This window comes from Coregonus lavaretus, assembly GCF_964263955.1.
Source record: "Coregonus lavaretus genome assembly, chromosome: 23".
Taxonomy (NCBI): domain Eukaryota; kingdom Metazoa; phylum Chordata; class Actinopteri; order Salmoniformes; family Salmonidae; genus Coregonus; species Coregonus lavaretus.
The window spans coordinates 10,518,208-10,543,737 of NC_140010.1; the positions used below are offsets into that span (position 1 = coordinate 10,518,208).

General features: G+C 44.6%; 3 protein-coding genes across 3 annotated transcripts; 2 read left to right on the forward strand and 1 right to left on the reverse strand.

The window, feature by feature from the left end:
* The first annotated feature begins 1,550 nt into the window (after positions 1–1,550).
* LOC311098979 (AP-1 complex subunit gamma-1-like) lies at positions 1,551–17,335 on the forward strand. Its single transcript, XM_084139551.1, has 22 exons — positions 1,551–1,772; positions 2,467–2,671; positions 4,529–4,653; positions 4,918–5,059; positions 5,268–5,364; positions 5,620–5,696; positions 5,888–5,983; positions 6,505–6,585; positions 6,679–6,777; positions 6,920–6,975; positions 10,135–10,248; positions 10,384–10,524; positions 10,853–10,907; positions 12,118–12,240; positions 12,353–12,442; positions 12,552–12,679; positions 12,877–12,981; positions 14,551–14,689; positions 14,851–14,995; positions 15,243–15,397; positions 15,560–15,658; positions 15,744–17,335. The coding sequence occupies exons 2-22, from the start codon at positions 2,471–2,473 to the stop codon at positions 15,840–15,842; spliced, it is 2,367 nt and encodes a 788-aa protein (XP_083995677.1). The 5' UTR covers positions 1,551–1,772; positions 2,467–2,470; the 3' UTR covers positions 15,843–17,335.
* A 110-nt stretch (positions 17,336–17,445) lies between these two features.
* LOC311098980 (ubiquitin-like protein NEDD8) lies at positions 17,446–21,768 on the reverse strand. The gene is made up of 4 exons (XM_084139552.1): positions 21,616–21,768; positions 20,365–20,412; positions 17,964–18,046; positions 17,446–17,847 (listed from the first exon to the last, which is right to left on the reverse strand). The coding sequence occupies exons 1-4, from the start codon at positions 21,631–21,633 to the stop codon at positions 17,730–17,732; spliced, it is 267 nt and encodes an 88-aa protein (XP_083995678.1). The 5' UTR covers positions 21,634–21,768; the 3' UTR covers positions 17,446–17,729.
* Positions 21,769–22,064: 296 nt separating this feature from the next.
* On the forward strand, positions 22,065–24,457 carry LOC311098867 (zona pellucida sperm-binding protein 3-like; the record flags this gene model as incomplete). Its single annotated transcript, XM_084139430.1, has 7 exons — positions 22,065–22,111; positions 22,911–23,002; positions 23,153–23,333; positions 23,623–23,728; positions 23,806–23,894; positions 23,992–24,083; positions 24,441–24,457. 7 exons carry the CDS (start codon positions 22,065–22,067, stop codon positions 24,455–24,457), a joined length of 624 nt encoding a protein of 207 aa, XP_083995556.1.
* Between the last annotated feature and the right edge of the window lie 1,073 nt (positions 24,458–25,530).

Here is a 25,530-nt window from a genome sequence, read left to right on the forward strand (position 1 = left end):
GGGGGGGGGGGGAGAAGGATTCCTTTATACTATTCCAGGTATTCCTTAAAGAGGTAGGGTTTCAAGTGTCTCCGGAAGGTGGTCAGTGACTCTGCTGTCCTGGCGTCGTGGGGGAGCTTGTTCCACCATTGGGGTGCCAGAGCAGCGAATAGCTTTGACTGGGCTGAGCGGGAACTGTGCTTCCGTAGAGGTAGGGGAGCTAGCAGGCCAGAGGTGGATGAACGTAGTGCCCTCGTTTGGGTGTAGGGTCTGATCAGAGCCTGAAGGTAAGGAGGTGCCGTTCCCCTCACAGCTCCGTAGGCAAGCACCATGGTCTTGTAGTAGATGCCTCATCAAGCGTTTATCCACCTGGGGTGTATTCATTAGTCATTTTCTGTTGCAAAGCATTTCGTCTGTTGCAAAACGTTTTGCAACAAAAACGAGTTTCTATTGGACAAATTCAGTTCTGTTTGGTTCCTAGAATAAACGATAAACTGTTTGAATACTGTTGTCAATGACACCGACCTCTACGTAGCCTACAGTCACAGATATAACAATGAGACAGATATTTCACTGGATGTCTAAATATGAAGCATCTGCTTGGCGTTTACACTCACTGTCAAATATGGTAGTGAGAGGAAGCCCAGCGGCTGGCAGTGGGAGAAGATGGAAGGAGATGGATTTTGGTCTACATTCTGCAAATGTTATCATCGATGAAACATTTGATCTCAATACAGTTTTCTGTTCCCAACACTATAATCTGTTATGAACAGAGTGGACTACGTGTTGTAGACTTTAGCCTTTGCCAAAGTTGTAAAAAATCGCGTTGTTTAGAAGGAGCGCAAAGGCGAATTGAGTTATTGCACACGCGCATTTCCCAGAGTAGACGTTCCCTCACTGAAATATGCAGATGCATGCTAGAACGGACCAATAGGATCTCGGTAGCTCGTGCTTGGCTCTGCCCACCCCCTTGCTTGTTCTGCCCACTATGACTCATCTGTTCCCATTGGAAACGACAGGCTGTGGTCTATCTTGGTTTAGTTATAAAAAATATACAGTGTTCCAAGCAATGATGTATATAAACCCTGGATTGCTAATGCTATGTATTGGCCATTGAGAGGCTTTGAAGCCACCGGTCGGCCATATTGGCAACCCCCAATAGGAGCAGTCCTCCATAGGAATGAATGGAATTCTACAGTATTTCAATTAAATGTGTAAAACAAAATTACATGTATTTAGGTATGTTTTTGTTGTAGTGGGGACAGTAATATTAGTAATAAAAAAAATATATACTTTAAGGAAGATGTTTTAATATATAGTTTTTTTTATGTGTTTAGCTCACATAATGTAATTCAGAAGTATTCATCAAGGTGTCTGTAATAGAACAAATTTGGCTAAAATGAATGTAAATATTAATAAATGCATTTCTATAGCTATTCTTTTTACACCGGTGAGGGAATGCCAAGATGGAGGCAAGGGGCTTCAACACAGCGCCCCATACCAGTCATCTAGTGTATGTATATATAAAAATAATTCCTTCCTTGCCTAAGGGGCGGAGTTCAAGCCTTGTCAGAGATCCGATTTCGGAAGTGATGCTGCCATTATGTTTTTCAGATGAAGTTTATGGGTTTAGGTACTGTCGTACATTAGGCGTCCAGCCAAGATAGCCGCTGAGTAGTTTTAGTTGCCCATTCATTTGTGAGGCAAGAGTTTAATGAATGTTGACACATCTCCGTTTATTGAGTAAAGAAACCGGCTTGGTATTTTTATAGGGGCGTTTTCACTTTCTGAAGGTAAGCGACTAGCATCAAGCTCCCATGTAATCGGAGGTTATCCTCGAGCATTAGTTAGCTGGCTAAATAAATGCATGGTTGACATCTCTTCTCTATTAAAGATGTTCTAAACGTAGATCGCCTAACGAACTGAATTTATATGCAAGAGCTGTGGTTCCTCGCTTGCAACACAGCATTAAAACATCGTGTGTTGTGTCTAGCAGTGCTAGTTAGGTGAATGAATTCGATAGCTACATTGACTGTATCAATATTAAATTGACGTCACTGTCTTATATTTCACAGCAGCCTGTATCATGTAAGGCTTGTTGTTTCGTATTTTACTTTTCACTGTAATTAATGACTGAACGGCTGCTCTATTTAAAAACGAATTAGAGACCTTCTCAGGTGTATCATTAACCGCACCTGCACCTCGGAAGTAATAATGTTGTGCTTCATGACTGTACAGGAAATGCGAGTGCTTTTACAGGCGCTCATGAAAATCTTATTAGTTCTTATTAGTCTTGCATGGACCGACACTCAAATACATTTTCCCGTTCAGATTACAGTCTTCTTGTATGTCTATGTCATTTGCCATACGTGTCGGTGAACCAGGCAGGTAATAAGGACTTTTGTTGATGTTGTTGGAACTGTTGAACATCGCTCATCCTGACCCTCCCTCTCTCTCTCTCTGTCCCACACAAACACATACACGCAGAGCCATGTCTCCCTCGGTGCGTCTGCAGGAGATGATCAGGGTGATCAGAGGAGCCCGTACACAGGGAGAGGAACGTGGTGTGATCCAGAGGGAGTGTGCTGCCATCCGGGCGCAGTTTAGACAGGCTGACAATGGGACTCGCTCTCACAACCTGGCAAAGCTGCTGTATGTGCACATGCTGGGCTACCCCGCCCACTTCGGTCAGGTAGTGAACAGTGCTCTTAAGACAATAATAATAATAAGAATAATTTATTTAGCTTCTATAGCGCTTTCCATTACAGAATCTCAAAGCATTTTTAAATAAAAAATAAACAAGCATCATATAAAATATATACAGTATGTAGCTACACTGAACAAAAATATAAACGCAACATGCAACAATTTCAAAAATGTTTAATGAGTTACAGATGGAAGTCCCATAGGGCTGCGCACAATTGGCCCAGCGTCGTCCGGGTTTGGCCGGTGTAGGCCGTCATTGTAAATAAGAATTTGTTCTTAACTGACTTGCCTAGTTAAATAAAGGTTACATTTTTTAACAAATAAATAAGGAAATCAATCAACTGAAATAATTTCATTAGGCCCTAATCTATGGATTTCACATGACTGGGAATACAGATATGCATCTGTTGGTCACAGATACCTTTAAAAAAAAGGTAAGGGTGTGTATCAAAGAACCAGTCCGTATCTGGTGTGACCACCATTTGCCTCATGCAGCGCAACACATCTACTTTGCCTAGATTTGATCAGGCTGTTGGTACTGGCCTGTGGAATGTTGTCCCACTCCTCTTCAATGGCTGTGCGAAGTTGATGGATATTGGCGGGAACTGGAACACGCTGTCGTACATGTCGATACAGAGCATTCCAACATACTCAATGGGTGACATGTCTAGTGAGTATGCAGGCCATGGAAGAACTGGGACATTTTCAGCTTCCAGGAATTGTGTACAGATCCTTGACGTGACATGGGGCCGTGCATTATCATGCTGAAACATGAGGTGATGATGGCGGATGAGTGGCACGATAATGAGCCGTAGGATCTCGTCACGGTATCTCTGTGCTTTCAAATTGCCATCGATAAAATGCAATTGTGTTCATTGTCTGTTGCTTATGCCTGCTCATACCTTAACCCCACCGTCACCATGGGGCACTCTGTTCACAACGTTGACATCAGCAAACCGCTCGCCCACACTACGCCATACACGCTGTCTGCCATCTGCCCGGAACAGTTGAAACCGGGATTCACCCGTGAAGAGCACATTTCTCCAGCGTGCCAGTGGCCATCGAACGTGAGCATTTGCCCACTGAAGTCGGTTATGAGGCCGAAATGCAGTCAGGTCAAGACCCTGGTGAAGACGACGAGCACGTAGATGAGATAATTTCTGACAGTTTGTGCAGAAATTCTTTGGTTATGCAAACCCACAGTTTTATCAGCTGTCCAGGTGGCTGGTCTCAGATGATCCCGCAGTTGAAGAAGCCGGATGTGTAGGTCCTGGGCTAGCGTGGTTACACGTAGTCTGTGGTTGTGAGGCCAGTTGGACATACTGCCAAATTCTCTAAAACGAAATTGGAGGCGACTTATAGTAGATAAATGAACATTACATTCTGTGGCAACAGCTCTGGTTGACATTCCTGCATTCAACATGCCAATTGCACGCTCCCTCAAATCTTGCGACATCTGTGGCATTATATTGTGTGACACAACTGCACATTTTAAAGTGTCCTTTTATTTTCCCCAGCACAAGGTGCACCTGTGTAATGAACATGCTGTTTAATCAGCTTCTTGATATGCCACACCTGTCAGGTGGATGGATGATATTGGCAAAGGATACATGCTCACTAACAGGGATGTAACCACATTTCTGCACAACATTTGAGAGAAAAGCTTTTTGTGCATATGGAAAATGTCGGGGATCTTTTATTTAAGCTCATGAAACATGGGACCAACACTTTACATGTTGCGTTTATATTTTTGTTCAGTATACATAACAGATGTCAGGGGATGACTCTGTAGAGTTGGTATATTTGTATCCTATCAATTCTCCGACCCCCTATCTGGTCTCAGATGGAGTGTGTGCGTCTGATTGCAAGCCCTCGGTACAATGAGAAACGTGTTGGGTACCTGGGTGCCATGATGCTTCTAGACGAGAAACAGGATGCCAGCCTGCTCATCACTAACTCCATCAAGAAGTAAGGACAATTTTTATCTGACATTTTACAATGAAATTGGAAATATAAGACAGACAGAACTCTGACGCAGTCAGACAAACGGAACTCTGATAATCATCTGGAACTGGATCTGTCTAGAGTTCCATAATCATGTCTAGGCTGTGTACGATCAATGTAGTCATTAGTTAAACATTGAACTAGTGGTCTAGTAGCCTCTACTTGAGCACAAAGCAATTGAGAAATTGACATTAAACCCCCATCCTTCTCTCCCTGTGTGTGTTTCAGTGACCTGTCCCACAGCAGTCAATATGTCCAGTCTCTGGCTCTGTGTACTCTGGCCTGTATGGGCTCAGCTGAGATGTGTCGAGACCTAGCCCCAGAGATCGACCGTCTCCTCAGAGCCTCGAACTCCTACATCAAGAAGAAGGTGAGCACTGTGTGTAGCCCCCCACACACACACACACCACCACTCCTTCCATCATGGCTGAGCTTGGTAATGCAGAAACACAAACCAATCCATCTTGATCACTACTGTCAAACACTGCATTGCAACAGACTGACGTAAACAATCATGTGCACTGATGTTGAAGGTTATTTTTGTTATGAAGCTGATCGTGATGACATTGACATTTCAGGCTGCTCTTTGTGCAGTACACATCGTGAGAAAAGTACCAGAGCTAGGAGAGCTGTTCACCCCTGCAGCTCGATCCCTGCTCTCTGAAAAGAACCATGGTGAGTCACTTTCATCTATCCATTTTTGTATTTTATTACCAGCTATCTGTTTAAAAAAACAAAATCAAAACAGCTGTTCACTGTCTGCTCCTTTGTGCCAAGCTGTCCGTCTCTACCTGTTTCACAGTCTTACATTTGAGGACAGTACGTAGTCATACATTTTGACTGTGAGCTGTTATTATGCATGTTATAGTATAGTAAATGGTGTCAGTGTGGCAATTATTCCCCTGTCCTAATGGTTTGGTCCGATTGCAGGGGTGTTACATGGAGCTGTGGTTCTGATCACTGAGCTGTGTGAGCGCAACCCAGACACTCTAGAGCAGTTTCGTAAGGTAAGACACACACCCACCTCATCCCACTCCATTCCAGTACATCCACTAACATGATACATTACATTTCAGTCCCTTGAAATGTATATATTTAGTTTAACACTGTAACATCCAATGCCAAAAACAGAACACATTCTCCCACAACCCTAGATGGTCTGTGAGCCTGACTCCTGCCCTGTGTGTGTTTGGTCCAGGCGGTGCCGGAGCTGGTCCAGATGATGAAAGGCCTGGTGATGTCGGGTTACTCTCCAGAACACAACGTGGCTGGGATCAGTGACCCATTCCTGCAGGTCAGTGTTTTGAATGATTTATTTTACCAGGTGAATTGGAGTCGGGGTAAAAACAAGCAATTTGTGGGGCCTCCTGAGTGGCGCAGCGGTCTAAGGCACTGCATCGCAGTGCTAGAGGCGTCACTACAGACCCCGGTTCGATCCCGGGCTGTACCACAACCAGCCGTGATCGGGAGTCTCATAGGGTGGTGCACAATTGGCCCAGCGTCGTCCGGGTTAGGGGAGGGTTTGGCCGGGGGTCTTTACTTGGCTCATCGCGCTCTAGCGACTCCTTGTGGCGAGCAGGGCGCCTGCAGGCTGACCTCGGTCGTCAGTTGAACAGTGTTTCCTCCGACACATTGGTGCGGTTGGCTTCCGGGTTAAGCTGGCGGGTGTTAAGAAGCGCGATTTGGCGGGTCATGTTTCGGAGGACACATGACCCGATCTCCGCCTCCCGAGCCTGTTGGGGAGGCGATAAGACAAGATTGAAATTGGGGAGGAACCTACATGTTACTCTCTCTTCCTTCTTTCTCCATCATTAGGTGCGCATTCTTAGGTTACTGAGGATCTTGGGGCGCAATAATGATACAGCCAGTGATGCCATGAATGACCTGCTGGCCCAGGTACAGTATTTGAATCAGTAAATAGTCATGCAGGGTTGTTGTTGTATGAACTATTTAGATTTTGATCACAGCTTATGTATTATTGACCTTCAGGTGGCTACGAACACAGACAGCAGCAAGACTGCAGGCAGTGCTGTTTTGTATGAAACTGTTCTCACTGTCATGGACATCAAATCAGAAAGTGGCTTGAGGGTTAGTGCCACGTATGATAGCGTCAAGTAATTTCTTGTTTTTGTACATTTTACATCTATTGAATGTGCTACAAGTGATAGAGGCTAATGTAGCTAACATTTCTGTACAACAGTATCTAATATGTGTTTTTTGTGTGTGACAGGTCCTGGCTGTGAACATCCTGGGGAGATTTCTTCTGAACAATGATAGGAACATCCGGTTAGTCTCCCCTCACTCTCCCTCCTTCCCTCTCTCTCTTCCTTTGATCTCATCTGGTTCTTTTTCATGGTTTCTAGCCCATTGCCTAGAAGCTTATTGTTGCCTGAGGCAGACAAATGTCTGGATTCTGATCAGTCTAAACACGGTCAGCAATGTCTATTCCTGTGATTATTTAGCTAGAGGCCTTACAATGACAGACCGGGTTGTGGGCTCTCTGTACGTCGTGGGCTACGTTCACGTATCAGTTTCCTTTTTATCTGTTTGTTCTGAGGCATACTTTCTGTTGGGATTGTCCCAGTAGGGTCTGTCTGGCCCAGCAGGCTATTTTGTTCTGGTCCCAGGGTTAACCTCCTGTCCCTGTGGTAGTGTGACGGCTGCTGAAGAGCTGCTAGACTGGCTCAGAGCAGATAGGATCATTCTCTCAGAATGCAGTCATATAATTTCACCAGATACACTTTATATACAAAAGTATGTGGACACCCGTTCAAATTTGTGGATTCGGCTATTTCAGCCACACTGTTGCTGACAGGTGTATAAAATCGAGCACACAGCGATGCAATCTCCATAGACAAACATTGGCAGTAGAATGGCCGTACTGAAGAGCTCAGTGGCTTTCAACGTGGCACCATCATAGGATGCCACCTTTCCAACAAGTCAGTTCGTAAAATTTCTGCCCTGCTAGAGCTTCCCCGGTCAACTGTAAGTGCTGTTATTGTGAAGTGGAAATGTCTAGGAGCAATAATGGCTCAGCCACGACGTGGTAGGCCACACAAGCTCACAGAATGGGACCGCCGAGTGCTGAAGTGCGTAGCACGTAAAAATCGTCTGTCCTCGGTTGCAACACTCACTACCGATTTCCAAACTGCCTCTGGAAGCAACGTCAGCACAAGAACTGTTTGGCAGGAGCTTCATGAAATGGGTTTCCATGGCCGAGCAGCCGCATACAAGCCTAAGATCACCATGCGCAATGCCAAGCGTCGGCTGGAGTGGTGTAAAGCTTGCCGCCATTGGACTCTGGAGCAGTGGAAACGCGTTCTCTGGAGTGATTAATCATGCTTCACCATCTGGCAGGCCGACGGACAAATCTGGGTTTGGCGGATGCCAGGAGAACGCTACCTGCCCCAATGCAAAGTGTCAACTGTAAAGTTTGGTGGAGGAGGAATAATTGTCTGGGGCTGTTTTCCGTGGTTCGGGCTAGGACCCTTAGTTCCAGTGAAGGGAAATCTTAACTCTACAGCATACAATGACATTCCTAGATGATTCTGTGCTTCCAACTTTGTGGCAACAGTTTGGGGAAGGCCCTTTCCTGTTTCAGCATGACAATGCCCCCGTGCACAAAGTGAAGTCCATACAGAAATGGTTTGTCGAGATCGGTGTGGAAGAACTTGACTAGCCTACACAGAGCCCTGACCTCAACCCCATCGAACACCTTTGGGATGAATTGGAATGCTGACTGCGAGCCAGGCCTAATCGCCCAACATCAATGCCCGACTGCACTAATGCTCTTGTGGCTGAATGGAAGCAAGTCCCCGCAGCAATGTTCCAACATCTAGTGGAAAGCCTTCCCAGAAGAGTGGAGGCTGTTATAGCAGCAAAGGGGGGACCGACTCCATATTAATGCCCATGATTTTGGAATGAGATGTACACTTAGGTTGTAGTCATTAAAACTTGTTTTTCAACCACTCCACAAATGTCTTGTTAACAAACTATAGTTTTGGCAAGTCGGTTAGGACATCTACTTTGTGCATGACACAAGTAAATTTTCCAACAATTGTTTACAGACAGATTATTTCACTTATAATTCACTGTATACAATTCCAGTGGGTCACTAAGTTGACAGTGCCTTTTAAACAGCTTGGAAAATTCCAGAAAATGATGTCATGGCTTTAGAAGCTTCTGATAGGCTAATTGACATCATTTGAGTCAACTGGAGGTGTACCTGTGGATGTATTTCAAGGCCTACCTTCAAACTCAGTGCCTCTTTGCTTGACATCATGGGAAAATCAAAAGAAATCAGCCAAGACCTCAGAAAAAAAATTGTAGACCTCCAAGTCTGGTTCATCCTTCCATAACCTGAAAGGCCGCTCAGCAAGGAAGAAGCCACTGCTCCAAAACCGCCATAAAAAAGCCAGACTACGGTTTGCAACTGCACATGGGGACAAAGATCGTACTGTTTTTGAGAAATGTCCTCTGGTCTAATGAAACAAGAATAGAACTGTTTGGCCATAATGACCATCGTTATGTTTGGAGGAAAAAGGGGAACGCTTGCAAGCCGAAGAACATCATCCCAACCGTGAAGCACGGGGGTGGCAGCATCATGCTGTGGGGGTGCTTTGCTGCAGGAGGGACTGGTGCACTTCACAAAATAGATGGCATCATGAGGAAGGAAAATTATGTGGATATATTGAAGCAACATCTCAAGACATCAATCAGGAACTTAAAGCTTGGTTGCAAATGGGTCTTCCAAATGGACAAGCATACTTCCAAAGTTGTGGCGAAATGGCTTAAGGACAACAAAGTCAAGGTATTGGAATGGCCATCACAAAGCCCTGACCTCAATCCTATAGAAAATGTGTGGCCAGAACTGAAAAAGCGTGTGTGAGCAAGGAGGCCTACAAACCTGACTCAGTTACACCAGCTCTGTCAGGAGGAATGGGCCAAAATTCACCCAACTTATTGTGGGAAGCTTGTGGAAGGCTACCCGACACGTTTGACATAAGTTAAACAATTTAAAGGCAATGCTACCAAATACTAATTGAGTGTATGTAAACTTCTGACCCACTGGTAATGTGATGAAAGAAATAAAAGCTGAAATAAATCATTCTCTCTACTATTATTCTGACATTTCACATTCTTAAAATAAAGTGGTGATCCTAACTGACTAAGACAGGGCATTTTTACTAGGATTAAATGTCAGGGATTGTGAAAAACTGAGTTTAAATGTATTTGGCTAAGGTGTATGTAAACTTCCGACTTCAACTGTACATGAGATGGGAGATCTTGGAAATGATAGTTGTAGAAGAAAATAACGTATGTTGCTTGGTTGAGCAGAGTATATGTTCCATTAAATGTATGCGTGCACCAATTGTGTTGATAAATTCACAGCCCTCACACAAATATAACTTGTCTGAATGTCTGTTTCTTTTTATTCATGCACAGGTACATCTCCATGACTTCCCTTCAGAAGATTGTTCAGACGGACCACAATGCAGTGCAGCGTCACAGGGGGACCATAGTGGACTGCCTGAAGGACCAGGATGCTTCTGTCAAACGGTACTGTTGTGATTTCTGAACCTGTCTTACCAGCTAGCCATGTGCCTCCTATTCATGAGCTAGGATGGAAGGAGGTCTGGTAATGCAGAGAACAACAAACAGTATGTAGTTATATTATTGATGTTTATCCCTCAGCCGGGCGTTGGAGCTTTCTCTGGCCCTGGTTTCAGCTGTCAACATCCGCTCTCTGATGAAGGAGCTTCTCCTCTTCCTCTCCAGCTGTCCCCCAGAGCTCCGAGCACACACCACCTCAGGCATCTTCAACGCTGCAGAGAGGTACTGGGCTGGACCTCGCCTGCCTATGGGCTTTAAAAATCTCTATGCCACCAAGTCTCTTTTTGTGGTTTCTGTGTGCTGGGATGTCTCATTTTGTGTCTTTGTCTATATGAATGTTTCCCTGTCTCTTTGTGTGATGTGCTACTGTGTTTCTGTCTTGCTCTTAGTGTCTGTATGTCTCTCAGCTATCTGGCTGTTCTACCACAAAACACACACAGGCCTAGCCAGTAGCCTGCCCTCCCTGTGTGTCAGTCTCTGTGACTGTCTGTCTGTATCTGTGTCTGAGCCGCAACACTGACCACTAAGTCTGTCTCTGTGTCTCTGTCAGGTATGCTCCCTCTCAGCGCTGGCACATTGACACCATCCTGCATGTCCTCACCACGGTAAATACTGACACTGTACTGCACCACAATCACCTGGGTTCAGAGCCGCTACTCTACAACTTGTTTTAACTATGACTAGCTATTGTAAATACCCCCATGATGTATCACACTTTTACCACCCCACTAGCCTATACCTCAAGCCGTCTGGGTAGAAACTAGGCCGCCCCACATTGCCACTGTTTGACTCTAGTCTAGACAGTAGAGTTCTTCAGGGGTCAAGAAAGTAGGACCCGTTTCGAAATGGACCTGGGGCTTTCCCACACGGACCTGATATACATAAATACAATTTTAAAATATAGAGACCCGTTCCGAACGGACCCGAGGACAACTAGTTAATTTGGTCGGATCCAGACCGATCCGAGTGAGTGAACATTATAAGATACTTTATTAACCAGAGCTGATAGAGGGAGAGAGAGGTGCTGCTCTAGCAGGGACTGTGCAGTGTTTGTAATCTGAGTGTGAGCGAGTGACACTGGGAGGAGGTGGAGTTAGGGAGAGATGAGAGACTGCAACCAACCAAGTCGAAGGAGGGAGAGATGGCAACCAATCAAGTCGACTCGTGCTATAGTAGATAGCTGCCATAGCTAGGTTATTTATCATCCAGTATGATTACGTCGTACCTGTCTTGACTGCATCAAACCGGGAGAAGCTAGTTAAGCAAGCTAGCTAGAGTAATTGAGTCTGCATGTGCTTTCTCACCCTACACAGTTGGCTACAAATAACAACAACTCCATTCAGAATATTAAGTAGCAGCCTACCTGTTGGCTCTTTGTAGCCTGTCCTTCTCCTTTAACTTTCAATTCTGTCATTTATTTCCATCTTCCATTGATTAGATATCTCCTCACTTTTGCCACACATGGAGGCTCTATGACTGAAGCCTGTTGGCGCTTTGATGACTTATGATTGGCCAACAACAAGCTACACGCGCCTCTGTAAAAAGCAAGAGCAGCAGCATAAATTATAGAATTTCTCTCTCTACTGCAGCAGTCGCGTTCGGATCTGTACGGGTCCTTCCGGACAAGTCAGTTAAAATTACACATACCCGAGACCCGTGACAGTCAGATCCAACCCAGACCCGTGACATTATTTAGAATTCTGGATACGGACCCGCTCAGGTCCCGGATCGGGTCTCAGGTATTCGGGTACAGGTGGATCCGTGAAGCCCTCTACTAGGCAGTCCTGTGTTTGACTGTAGTACCATCTCTTTCAGGCAGGGGGTGACGTGAGGGATGAGACGGTGCCCAACCTGATCCAGCTCATTACAACAGCAACAGAACTACACTGCTACACGGTCCACAAGCTGTACAGAGCCCTGATTACAGACATCTCAGTGGTATGGCTTTAGGATGAATGTGTTTGTGTTATTGGTCAGGAAATCCTCAAGGCCCTGGTTATACTCGATTATCAGCTGTGGAACTGTGCAACGTTTGTTTGTGTGTGTTCAGCAATCCCTGGTACAGGTGGCATGCTGGTGTATTGGGGAGTATGGAGACCTGCTTCTGAGAGGAGAGTGTGAGGAGACAGAACCTGTTCAGGTACATGCTTTGGTTGTTGTAACACAGTCATGGTTAATACCAATTGACAATACAGTAGTAATTGTCATAAAACCGAGGCAGTAGTTGTTGTTTTCTGTCCTGCACTTAGGTGACAGAGGATGATGTCCTGGACGCCTTGGAAACAGTTCTACAGTCACATATGTCGTCACCGGCAACCAGGGGCTTCGCTCTCACGGCAACCATGAAACTCAGCACACGCATAACACATAACGTGGAGTAAGCATAGTTTTCGCACACACTCCTCGGTACACTGCTAGAACCACTATACAGCAACTACTGAAAACTGCTGTGTCAGTTTTGCCCACTGCATGGGGCCTTGGGACTTGACTTGACTCTCTACATTGCTGATCCAGAGAATACTAAAATAGCTCTTGCTTCCTGCTGTTTTTCTCTCCCCTGTACCTCTCTGGCAGTCGTATTAGGAGCATCGTCAGCATCTACGGCAGCTGCATCGACGTGGAACTCCAGCAGAGGGCAGTGGAATATAACGCTCTATTCAAGAAATACGACCACATGAGGTACAACCAATAATATACGTATACTATTTCCAATGTTAGCCAATCATACATATAAACTCAGCAAAAAAAGAAACGTCCCTTTTTCAGGACCCTGTCTTTCAAAGATAATTAGTAGAAATCCAAATATCTTCACAGATCTTCATTGTAAAGGGTTTAAACACTGTTTCCCATGCTTATTCAATGAACCATAAACAATTAATGAACTTGCACCTGTGGAACGGTCGTTAAGACACTAACAGCTTACCGACAGAAGGCAATTAAGGTCACATTTATGAAAACTTAGGACACTAAAGAGGCCTTTCTACTGACTCTGAAAAACACCAAAAGAAAGATGCCCAGGGTCCCTGCTCATCTGCGTGAACGTGCCTTAGGCATGCTGCAAGGAGGCATGAGGACTGCAGATGTGGCCAGGGCAATAAATTGCAATGTCCGTACTGTGAGACGCCTAAGACAGCACTACAGGGAGACAGGACGGACACCTGCGGTACAGATACAGGATGGCAACAACAACTGCCCAGGTTACACCAGGAATGCACAATCCCTCCATCAGTGCTCAGACTGTCCGCAATAGGCTGAGAGAGGCTGGACTGAGGGCTTGTAGGCCTGTTGTAAGGCAGGTCCTCACCAGACATCACCGGCAACAACATCGCCTATGGGCACAAACCCACCGTTGCTGGCAAAAAGTGCTCTTCACTGACGAGTCACGGTTTTGTCTCACCGGGGGTGATGGTCAGATTCACGTTTATCGTCGAAGGAATGAGCGTTACACCTAGGCCTGTACTCTGGAGCGGGATCGATTTGGAGGTGGAGGGTCCGTCATGGTCTGGGGCGGTGTGTCACAGCGTCATCGGACTGAGCTTGTTATTGCAGGCAATCTGAACGCTGTGCGTTACAGGGAAGACATCCTCCACCCTCATGTGGTACCCTTCCTGCAGGCTCATCCTGACATGACCCTCCAGCATGACAATGCCACCAGCCATTCTGCTCGTTCTGTGATTGATTTCCTGCAAGACAGGAATGTCAGTGTTCTGCCATGGCAAGCGAAGAGCCCGGATCTCAATCCCATTGAGCACGTCTGGGACCTGTTGGATCGGAGGGTGAGGGCTAGGACCATTCCCCCTAGAAATGTCAGGGAACTTGCAGGTGCCTTGGTGGAAGAGTGGGGTAACATCTCACAGCAAGAACTGGCAAATCTGGTGCAGTCCATGAGGAGGAGATGCACTGCAGTACTTAATGCAGCTGGTGGCCACACCAGATACTGACTGTTACTTTTGATTTTGACCCCCCCTTTAATCAGGGACACATTATTCAATTTCTGTTAGTCACATGTCTGTGGAACTTGTTCAGTTTATGTCTCAGTTGTTGAATCGTGTTATGTTCAAACAAATATTTACACATGTTAAGTTTGCTGAAAATAAACGCAGTTGACAGTCAGAGGACGTTTGTTTTTTTGCTGAGTTTAGTATTATATTTATGTATGAGTACAGTGCCAGTGAGTGGTGCTTTTTATCATGGTAGCCACGATATCCCACCCCAATACACTGCTAAGAGAGCTCTCTGTGCTCGCAGGGCTGCAGTGCTGGAGAGAATGCCGGTGATTGACAAAAGCTCCCCGGGACATACCAATGGAGAATCAACAACTATCAAAGAGTTGGAGCCAACCAAACTGACACAGGAAATAGTATTGTCCCAGGAACCTTCTAATCAGGTAAGTGATGAAAATGACTGCAATACACTTTGGTATTTCAGCTATCTGGATATGAAGAATAGAACTGACCTAATATTGTATACTGTGTGTGCACTTTCTCAAGCTAAACTTCTCGAATGTTACACATTGTGGAATCTTTACCATCATTTCCCCTTGTCAAGGTGTGTGATCTGTTGGACCTGCTGGGTGGTTCTGGGGAGCCTCTCCAGCCCAGCCCGTCCCTGTCCAGCACAGCACCCGGCCCTGCTAGCAGCACGGCTGGGGGAGACCTACTGGACCTGCTGGGAGGCCTGGATGTCACACCTGGTGAGACACACAACAGCTGAGAAAGGGAGAGCGGGAGAGTGAAAGAGGGCAATGGGCAGAGCAGGGGGTCGCAAAGAGATAGATGGAGGGCGAGATGGAGTCAAATATCAACTGTTTTGGAATGAACACATCTGTAGCTTTATACAAAATATACAGTACATCTTCATAATGTAATTAAATGATAATCTGTTTTTGATGTTGAATTCCATGATTCCCAGTGACAGATTTTTTATTTGTGTTTCCATAGCACCACCTAGTGTTACAGTGTATGAGAAGAACGGTGTGACTCTGAAACTACAGACTGACAGACAGACAGACACAGGGATGACCGTTACCCTCACTGCCACCAACTCCACTGATGGGGACATCACTGGCCTCACCCTGCAAGCAGCAGTACCCAAGGTCTGCTTCCCCCTCTCTTTGTCAGACTACCTTTGTATTTGGTATTCCAAGCTTGTATGTCATGAGTAGGGTCCTTTAGACCATGTAACCGGACCAGGAAGAACTCTGGGCCCTAGTTATAGGCTGTTCATGATCTTTGTCTCGCACTCCCATCCACCTCAGAGCGTCCAGTTACAGATGAAGGCTCCGAGTGGTGACGTCATCCCTGCACATGGCTTAGGTCAGGTGACCCAGACTGTGCTCCTCAACAACCCAAACAAGGTGGGTCTTCATTCAGTCAGTTCATGGTCACCACACACTCATAGGCACACCCACAATGGACTAAACATTCACTTCCCCCCCCCAGGTGAGTCTGAAGATTAGGGTTCGTGTGTGCTACACCAGCCAGGGCTCTGTCTGCCAGGACATGGTGCAGATCGACTCCTTCCCCAGCCCCGCCTGGTAATGACCGCTGCAATCAACCTGTTCATCAACACAGACAATGTACATGGAAGGATCGACAGCCGACCAGGCCCAGGAGTGGGGATCCATTCTACCTAACAGCTGCCTGTCAATCATACAGAGGGGATCCTCTCTGTCAATCAACTATTCTACACTACAACCTGATGCTCTGTCAATCCAAGCTGATGTTTTTCAAATGACACTTAATTCTGTTATTTTTCTAAATGACCCTCGTGAACTGTGGAAACTGTCCCCCTACAGTTTGACAGGGATTCATGTAGATGAACTCTCAAGAGACGTCACCCTAAAAGCCATTGTCACCATTCTACCTTTTCAGCTCCTGTTCGGACTACTGGTATTAGATTTCCCATAGGATAAGTAGCGGTATTAATGACACTACTGAACATGGTACTAGCTTCGGTGTATATTTCCAGAGTTACAGGTCATCATCTGTGTCCCAATCAACAACAGTAATATGCAGTTGTCTGCCTGAGCCAATGGGACTCCAATCAGAAGATCATGACTGTCCACATGAAAGGGGTCTGTCGTGATACATTTTAAGAGAGTAGCTTGAAGTCTTGGCTCATGCAACCTTGTAAACTAGTAAAAGCTTGACAATTTTTCTTTCACTCCAGGACCACTGACCTACCTACTGGTGTGGCTCACTGTTACAATTCTCTCTGGTCTATCTGAGCCACATGATCAGCATCCCCTAACACTACGCCTTATCTATACTTCCATGCCTTCCATTGGTGTGCGCTTCTCCCTACCTCTCTTTACCATCTGCTTCTCTCTTCCCCTGTGCCTGTCACTCAGAACCCCCTGTTAGAGCTGAGGTATTATGGTGTATGTGTATATTGACTTTATGTTGAGGTGAGAGTTGCTGTTTTGTCTGTGAATGGTATGTAACTCCCCCAGATCGCTGTGTCTTTGTGAAGCATCAGTGCCAGTAGGTAGTCCTGACCAGTGTTTCCCCTAGCTTTAGCTTATTGAGTTATTATGCCCAGGGAAAGTAAATCTAGGGGAAACACCCAAACTCTTTCAGCTAAAAAAACAAACAATGGGTGACTCATGATCTTAACACTAGATAGTCTTGGGTTGTATGAGATTGCAAATCTTGTTGCAATACCAAATAATTGATACACACATGTGCTGATGCATATTTGAGAAGTGCCTCCACAAGATTACAAAAGTAGTAATAGAAAATAAATGTGGTAACTTTCCAATATTCCAAACATCTGGGCCATATTACTGGCTGCCCACTCAATTGTATTTTAAAATAACTTGCATTGATAGAACATTGACTGGTTTGTGTATATTAACAATGGTACTCTTGAAAATGGGATTCAGTGCAATTAGAGCAAAACATCCATCCTTCAGACCACTACTCAAGGAACCAGAGGGAGAAATGGAGACCAGGAAAGAGAATTTGGTTTGTTGTGTGCATTGTCTTCGACTCCCATGTGTTATTTCCAATTAAAGGTTATCAAACCTCAATGAGTTTAGAATTCCTATAACTGCCTATATATGGAAAGTAGTTTTACAATGCACTGCTAAATCACACACTCATACAATAGCAGCCATACAGCCACGTACTTCAAAACAAAAACAGTCAACTTGATCTTTTAATCACAAGCAAAATACCAGTGTCCAAACTCACTCTCGCACTGTGTGTCCCACTTACACTGTTGGAACATAAAGCAGAGGTGGTTACAAAAACAATCTACACAGAAGAATTACATAGCAGAAAGTCCTTTGTTTGCTTAGGCCCAGGAGGCATAAGGATTTTAGTGCCACACCATTCTGGCAATTTGCTGCTCTGTGTTGCAACATGGTGTGAGTGACGATGACAGAAACTTGTGTGTTGGCACAAGGCCGGCCCCACTGCCCACTAGAAGATGAGGTATATGCTGGGACAGTGGCAGACTAGCCCTCCTCTTAGCGCTAGGACCAGATGCAGAACTGAGCCTCCCTGGATCTTGTAGTCTGCAGCGGTCTTCTCATCGTTCCTGAGAAGGATGGGAGCAGATAAAACAAGTGTTACATCCAAGATGTAATGCCGCCACTTGATTAAATGGAGCAGATGTTTCATGACAAGATTGTGACGGAAGGGTTGATTACTTACATCTGTTTTCCACTGTAGATTAGTCTTTGTTGTTGAGGTGGAATCCCCTCTTTCTCCTCCACTCTTTCTTTAATTCTCTCCACCTTCATATGTGTACAAGAGAGCACATAAGCTAAATGTCATTACTGGGATATTTATTTATTTTATTTTTATGTAACCTTTATTTAACTAGGCAAGTCAGTTAAGAACAAATTCTTATTTACAATGACGGCCTACCAAAAGGCAAAAGGCCTCCTGCGGGGACGGGGGATAAAACAATTACGAAATATAGGCCAAAACACACATCACGACAAGAGAGACACCACAACACTACATAAAGAGAGACCTAAGACAACAACACAGCATGGTAGCAACACGACATAACAACAACATGGTAGCAACACAACATGGCAGCAGCACAACATGGTACAAACATTATTGGGCACAGACAATAGCACAAAGGGCAAGAAGGTAGAGACAACAATACATCACGCGAAGCAGCCACAACTGTCAGTAAGAGTGTCTTTGAATGAAGAGATGGAGATAAATCTGTCCAGTTTGAGTGTTTTTTGCAGCTCGTTCCAGTCACTAGCTGCAGTGAACTGAAAAGAGGAGCGACACAGGGATGTGTGTGTTTTGGGGACCTTTAACAGAATGTGACTGGCAGAATGGGTGTTGTATGTGGAGGATGAGGGCTGCAGTAGGTACAGTGGGGAAAAAAAGTATTTAGTCAGCCACCAATTGTGCAAGTTCTCCCACTTAAAAAGATGAGAGAGGCCTGTAATTTTCATCATAGGTACAAGTCAACTATGACAGACAAAATGAGACATTTTTTTTCCAGAAAATCACATTGTAGGATTTTTTATGAATTTATTGGCATATGATGGTGGAAAATAAGTATTTGGTCAATAACAAAAGTTTCTCAATACTTTGTTATATACCCTTTGTTGGCAATGACACAGGTCAAACGTTTTCTGTAAGTCTTCACAAGGTTTTCACACACTGTTGCTGGTATTTTGGCCCATTCATCCATGCAGATCTCCTCTAGAGCAGTGATGTTTTGGGGCTGTCGCTGGGCAACACAGACTTTCAACTCCCTCCAAAGATTTTCTATGGGGTTGAGATCTGGAGACTGGCTAGGCCACTCCAGGACCTTGAAATGCTTCTTACGAAGCCACTCCTTCGTTGCCCGGGCGGTGTGTTTGGGATCATTGTCATGCTGAAAGACCCAGCCACGTTTCATCTTCAATGCCCTTGCTGATGGAAGGAGGGTTTCACTCAAAATCTCACAATACATGGCCCCATTCATTCTTTCCTTTACACGGATCAGTCGTCCTGGTCCCTTTGCAGAAAAACAGCCCCAAAGCATGATGTTTCCAACCCCATGCTTCACAGTAGGTATGGTGTTCTTTGGATGCAACTAGGATTTGAGTCCCTGGCGGCGTAGTGTGTTACTGATGGTTGGCTTTGTTACTTTGGTCCCAGCTCTCTGCAGGTCATTCACTAGGTCCCCCCGTGTGGTTATGGGATTTTTGCTCACCGTTCTTGTGATCATTTTGACCCCACGGGGTGAGATCTTGCGTGGAGCCCCAGATCGAGGGAGATTATCAGTGGTCTTGTATGTCTTCCATTTCCTAATAATTGCTCCCACAGTTGATTTCTTCAAACCAAGCTGCTTACCTATTGCAGATTCAGTCTTCCCAGCCTGGTGCAGGTCTACAATTTTGTTTTTGGTGTCCTTTGACAGCTCTTTGGTCTTGGCCATTGTGAAGTTTGGAGTGTGACTGTTTGAGGTTGTGGACAGGTGTATTTTATACTGATAACAAGTTCAAACAGGTGCCATTAATACAGGTAACGAGTGGAGGACAGAGGAGCCTCTGAAAGAAGAAGTTACAGGTCTGTGAGAGCCAGAAATCTTGCTTGTTTGTAGGTGACCAAATACTTATTTTCCACCATAATTTGCAAATAAATTCATAAAAAACCCTACAATGGGATTTTCTGGATTTTTTTTCCTCAATTTGTCTGTCATAGTTGACGTGTACCTATGATGAAAATTACAGGCCTCTCTCATCTTTTTAAGTGGGAGAACTTGCACAATTGGTGGCTGACTAAATACTTTTTTCCCCCACTGTATCTCAGATAGGGGGGAGTGAGGCCTAAGAGGGTTTTATAAAAAGCATCAACCAGTGGGTCTTGCAACAGGTATACAGAGATGACCAGTTTACAGAGGAGTATAGAGTGCAGTGATGTGTCCTATAAGGAGCATTGGTGGCAAATCTGATGGCCAAATGGTATAGAACATCTAGACATGACTCCCCACTCCCCAGCAATGTATGCTGACATGAGTAATCAAAATATTACACATGGAAAGCAAACGCATGAGATTAATATCAACCTTCAGAGTAATGTAGATGTTTCATACCTTGTCTGTGGGCTCAATGTCGATCTCTATTTCTTTGCCAGTGAGAGTCTGTAACAGTAAAATAATTGTTCATTTTAGAGCATAAAATACCATATTGCAATAAACAGCAACATCTTATAAGGTTAGGTCTATGTTAGTGGATAATGGCTATGGTTCTACAGCACCTGTTTATTGTACTGAGTGAGGCCTTGTATCCTGTCTAGATTTTGATGTAGACTGGGGTGAGCAAAGCAGCTCAACCATAGGACGATGGCCATATAATTTAATTTAGTTAGGTAGTAACACCTAGCTAGCATATAGTTAGTTAGCTACCTAACGTTAATTAGTTATACTGAACAAAAATATATAAAACGCAACATGTAAATTGTTGGTCTCATGTTTTATGAGCTGATATAACAGATCCCCGAAATGTTCCATATGCACAAAAAGCTTATTTCTCTCAAATTACTTGCACAAATCTGTTTACATCCGTTAGTGAGCATTTCTCCTTTTCCAAGACAATCCATCCACTTGACACCTTGTGCTGTGGACAATAAAATGTAGCTCTAAAATGTACAGTTTTGTCACACAACACAATGCCACAGATGTGTCAAGTTTTTAGGGAGCGCGCAATTGCCATGCTGACTGCAGGAATGTCCACCAGAGCTGTCGTTTTAGAGAATTTGTTAGTATGTCCAACCGGCCTCACAACCGCAGACCACGTGTAACCACGCCAGCCCAGGACCTCCACATCCGGCTTCTTCACCTGAGGGATCGTCTGAAACCAGCCACCATGACAGCTGATGAAACTGAGGAGTATTTCTGTCTGTAATAAAGCCCTTTTGTGGGGGAAAACTCATTCTGATTGGCTGGGCCTGGCTCCCAAGTGGATGGACATGGTTCCCCAGTGGGTGGGCCTGCCTATGTCCACCCATGGCTACGCCCCTGCCCAGTCATGTGAATCCATAGATTGGGGCCTAATGAAATTAAATAAATTGACTGATTTCCTTATATGAACTGTAACTCATAAAAATCGTTAATTATTGCATGTGGCGTTTATATTTTTTGTTCCGTATAGTTCACGTTAGCGAACTCTACATTCTATATGGGGATGACTGTTTCAATGCCAATGGCCTGCAGCGATGTCCACTATATAGCGCTTTTTAAATCAATTAATATATTTAGCTACGGCAGATAGCTAGATCGGCGATGAGATGATCATTCAGTCTGTAAACTAGCGGGCTTGGCCACCGATTAAATGGCTGGTCTTACCTTAACCTTGATCAGCATTTTGACTGTCGCATAAAATACGTTTTAAATCGATAAAAAAAAAAACTCATCCACATTTAGTGTGGTATTGTTGCCAAATTGAGCAAACCAAAGATTCTTCAACCATTTGATTCAACTTTACTTCCTGTGTAAGTCACTATTCCGTCCGTCCATCGTGTTTTGTGAGACATTGGTTCCGCTTCGCAAATAATTACTTTCTGGGGAAAAGATGTGACTATTACAAATGTAACTTTTAAAACCGTAAAAATTCAAGGATGTTTTTTGACCAAGAAATACAAAAACTGATGATGTTGTTAAGTTTTTAGGTCTATAATTATCACTTCTTGAACTCTCACAGATGTTCAGCATTAAGATAATTAGAATCAATTGGTCCATAAATATTTCTAGTTTCAGCCACTCCTAGATCATTCAGTCATGTCTCTCCTGTGGCAATGTGCAATCGTTTTGGCTGTTGTAGCAGCAAGGGCTGCCAACGACGGTAAGTCTAATAATGAACACATTATATAGCGCTGAGACCATGTAAACTTCAATTGGCTACTTATCTCATGCTGACAACCTAACAGACTAACCAAGTTGTGTTGATGTTGGCTATTGAGATGGGAGTGATGATATTGTCAAATTAAATTTTTAGATTTTAGTGTGGATTGTGAGAAACGCTCCATTAAAGTGACATGGAAGGTCAGTCCAGAGTTGGTTGAGAATGCTGCCCGTCTCTTCCTTGGACACTGCGTTCCATCCAAATTTTCTGTTCTTCCCACTGGAGAAGGGGAAGCGACATTCCACTACAACCTCAATGGCTGTGCAATCAAGAAACGGGTAATGTCTAACTCTTGACCCAATGTATACTATTTTGGATCCTGCGAAGACTAATGAGTCTCCTTCCATTCCCCAGGTGACTGGCAAAAAACACATCTACTCAACCAACCTGACTTACAGACCTGACCGAAAGCCCAAACCTGCTGCTATTAGTCACCACATTAAGTGTGTTTACACAAGGTAACCATCTATGCCAGGGGTACTCAACTCATACCCTAAGTGGTCTGGCGCCTGCTGGTTCTGTTCTACTTGATCATTAATTGCATACACCTGGTGTCCCAGGTCTAAATCAGTCCCTGACTAGAGGGGCACAATAATAAAATGTAGTGGAACTGAGTTGAGGGCTCTATTGGGTGCAGTGTTGGTGTGGCGCAGCGTAGCAATGGTGTTGGAATCAAATCTTCCTAAGCCTTTGTCACCTTAACTGTAATGATTAAACCATACATTCCCCCTGTATGTAGACCTGAGGGATGGATTCCCCAATTCCTTATCCCTGCCTCTGGTAGTGCTGAGGGTCATGGAGGATTGGTTTTCCATATGGCACTCCTCAATGGTGAGTGACTCCTACAATATCATTGTTAGAGAATATGTTCAATCAACTTACCTGGTAAATAAATGCCTAGCAGAGGACACTGCCTGACGTGAGTTGAAACCTGTGGATGTATGGTACATATGTATTGCACCCCCTCTCTGTTGCATGTAGAAGACCTTACTGGTCTGGCCAAGACCAGCCTGTTCCCCCTGGGCTCTTTCATCCCCATCTGGGCAGCAGTGGACCAGAAGGACCATCAGCCCTTGCTGCTGCTCATGGAGGAGTGTGTGGCGGCCACTACACCAGAACTGCAGTCTGAGAGTCTGGTGTACCCAATAATCACCAACAAGGGGTATGTACCAGACCTGGTAATGTGCATGTTTCGGTTTTTGACCGCCTAGCACTACACAGCTGACTCAAATAACCAACTCATCAAGTGTTGCTTATTTTAAGCTGCTGTGTAGTGCTAGGGCAAAAACCAAAACTTGCACCCAGGGGAGGGAGGGGCGACTGAGTTGGGAAAACGCTGATGTAGGGGACAGATTCATCCCAACAACATATTGAGAATGTTGGCTTGTCTGGTGTGATTATTTGCTGGATTGAAGTTCTGTTTGTCTGCTCATTGCACAATGCATTTTCAGTTGCCTTGCAGATGGGAAGACTGGGAACTCCAGGTTCCTGCCTAGGTACCACTCGTCTGCTATCCTGCTTTACCTGCAGTCCTTCAAGTTTGCCCTCGGCGAGGAAGTGAGTGGCCCACAAGTTCTCGGTATGACTGGGTTGTTCATACTGTAGGTCTTGACTGTTCTCTTACTTCACCCCAGGTATATATCCATTGCAAGCTTGTTGCATGGGACCCTGAGGTTCTTGATAAAGAAAAGAAGGCTTGCCACTACATTAAAGAGACTGGAGGGTTAGTATTACAGTTTTGGTCACATTCTTTAACATTGGGCCATAATGACGGTAGTGCCAGTGCAACAGCTCTGTAACCTTGTTCTTTTTATTTGTAGATGGGAGCTGCTGGATGACCCGTCTCAAAGTGTCCTCTGCAAGTGCTGTGAATCCAGTTGCAAGCCTCGGTTGAAGAGGGGCTTGCATTCAGGTATTTTGAGGCACTTCATTTCAAGCCTGAATAAACTGTCAAGTTCCATATTAATTTGAGCTGATCATTCTTGAGTTTCTTATGGGAATGCAGCTTGAAGTAACTTTTCTCTTCAGAACCCCAGGGCTTGGTTCAAAACGCTGTCCTTGGACCGCTCACAATAGTGGGACACTCTGAAACCCAGATCCCCAGTGAATCCATAAAGTATCCTACTGTAGACCAAGGTTGGTGATTTTTATTTTTTTGGCCTTCAAGACTATAGTTTACAATTTAAAAGCAAAGTGTATCAGCTTTGATGCCAAATTAACTTGAACCTGTAACCTACTAATCTGTCCTCATTGTGTTCTGTATCCACAGTTGACTGGATGGTGTAATGGTCTGGAACACTTCGCTTGTCAGGTGTGTTCTGGTTATTGGGAGGCATTTTACTGTAACATCCCCAATGGCAATGAGCTGCATGTGACTAACAATTCTTCAACCTGTTACAGGGGTTTCTGTCTCACTGCCATCTGCCTGTTGTAGGAGGCCGGAAGGGTGCAGCCCTTTCCAGTACATTTGGAGAAGTGGTAGAAACTACAACCCCCATATGGATATGAAGTCCTTTGACTTCAGCGTTTTTCAATAAATGGAGTACTTCACAATGGTTTTTGTCTCTGGTGGTTGTCAAAAATGCTATGCTCCTGATGAGCTGTACCGTAAATCCAGGAGTGCAGCGCAGGTATCCACACAAACTAGCCAAGAGGTGACCATCTGGTTGTAAGAAGCTGTTTGATTCTTACTGTATCACCATGTCTCTTATGATGAACAATGTAAGTTATGGCATGTGAGCGCTCAGTGTTTTGTGACTACTTCATGTTCTGGACTACCCAGTGTCCTGTTTACACTTGAACTGTAACGCTTTCTTCTCTTGGCATAAATAGTTTGCTAATATTGATAGTCACAACAGGTGTTCATGCAATGGTAAAGCTATTCAAAAGATTGTCGTAAGTGAATCTGATTTATTTTGGGGGGGCTATAATTTTTCAGCAGTAGGCCGACGGGGTTAAGACCCCAAGATCAAATTTACACACAAGCAACGTTTAGAGATTGTAGGTGGATGATGGCCTTGCTTAGGTAACAATACAGACATGGCTGCAGTTGATCATTGGATTATATTTACAATTTTTACTAAATGACAATTAGATCACTAACTCTGTTTTGATGGAGTGACTTCTAAAATGTTGACACAGGATTTGTAGTTCAAGGCTAGTGGCAGCCAGAGGAACTTTTTATTGTGACCGTGTTTTTTGTGGGAATTACAGGGAGGGCACATCTTACCCCAGGGGGCGTCTCGCCCCATTTTACATTTACGTCATTTAGCAGACGCTCTTATCCAGAGCGACTTACAAATTGGTGCATTCACCCTATAGCCAGTGGGATAACCACTTTACAATTTTTTTTTTTTTTT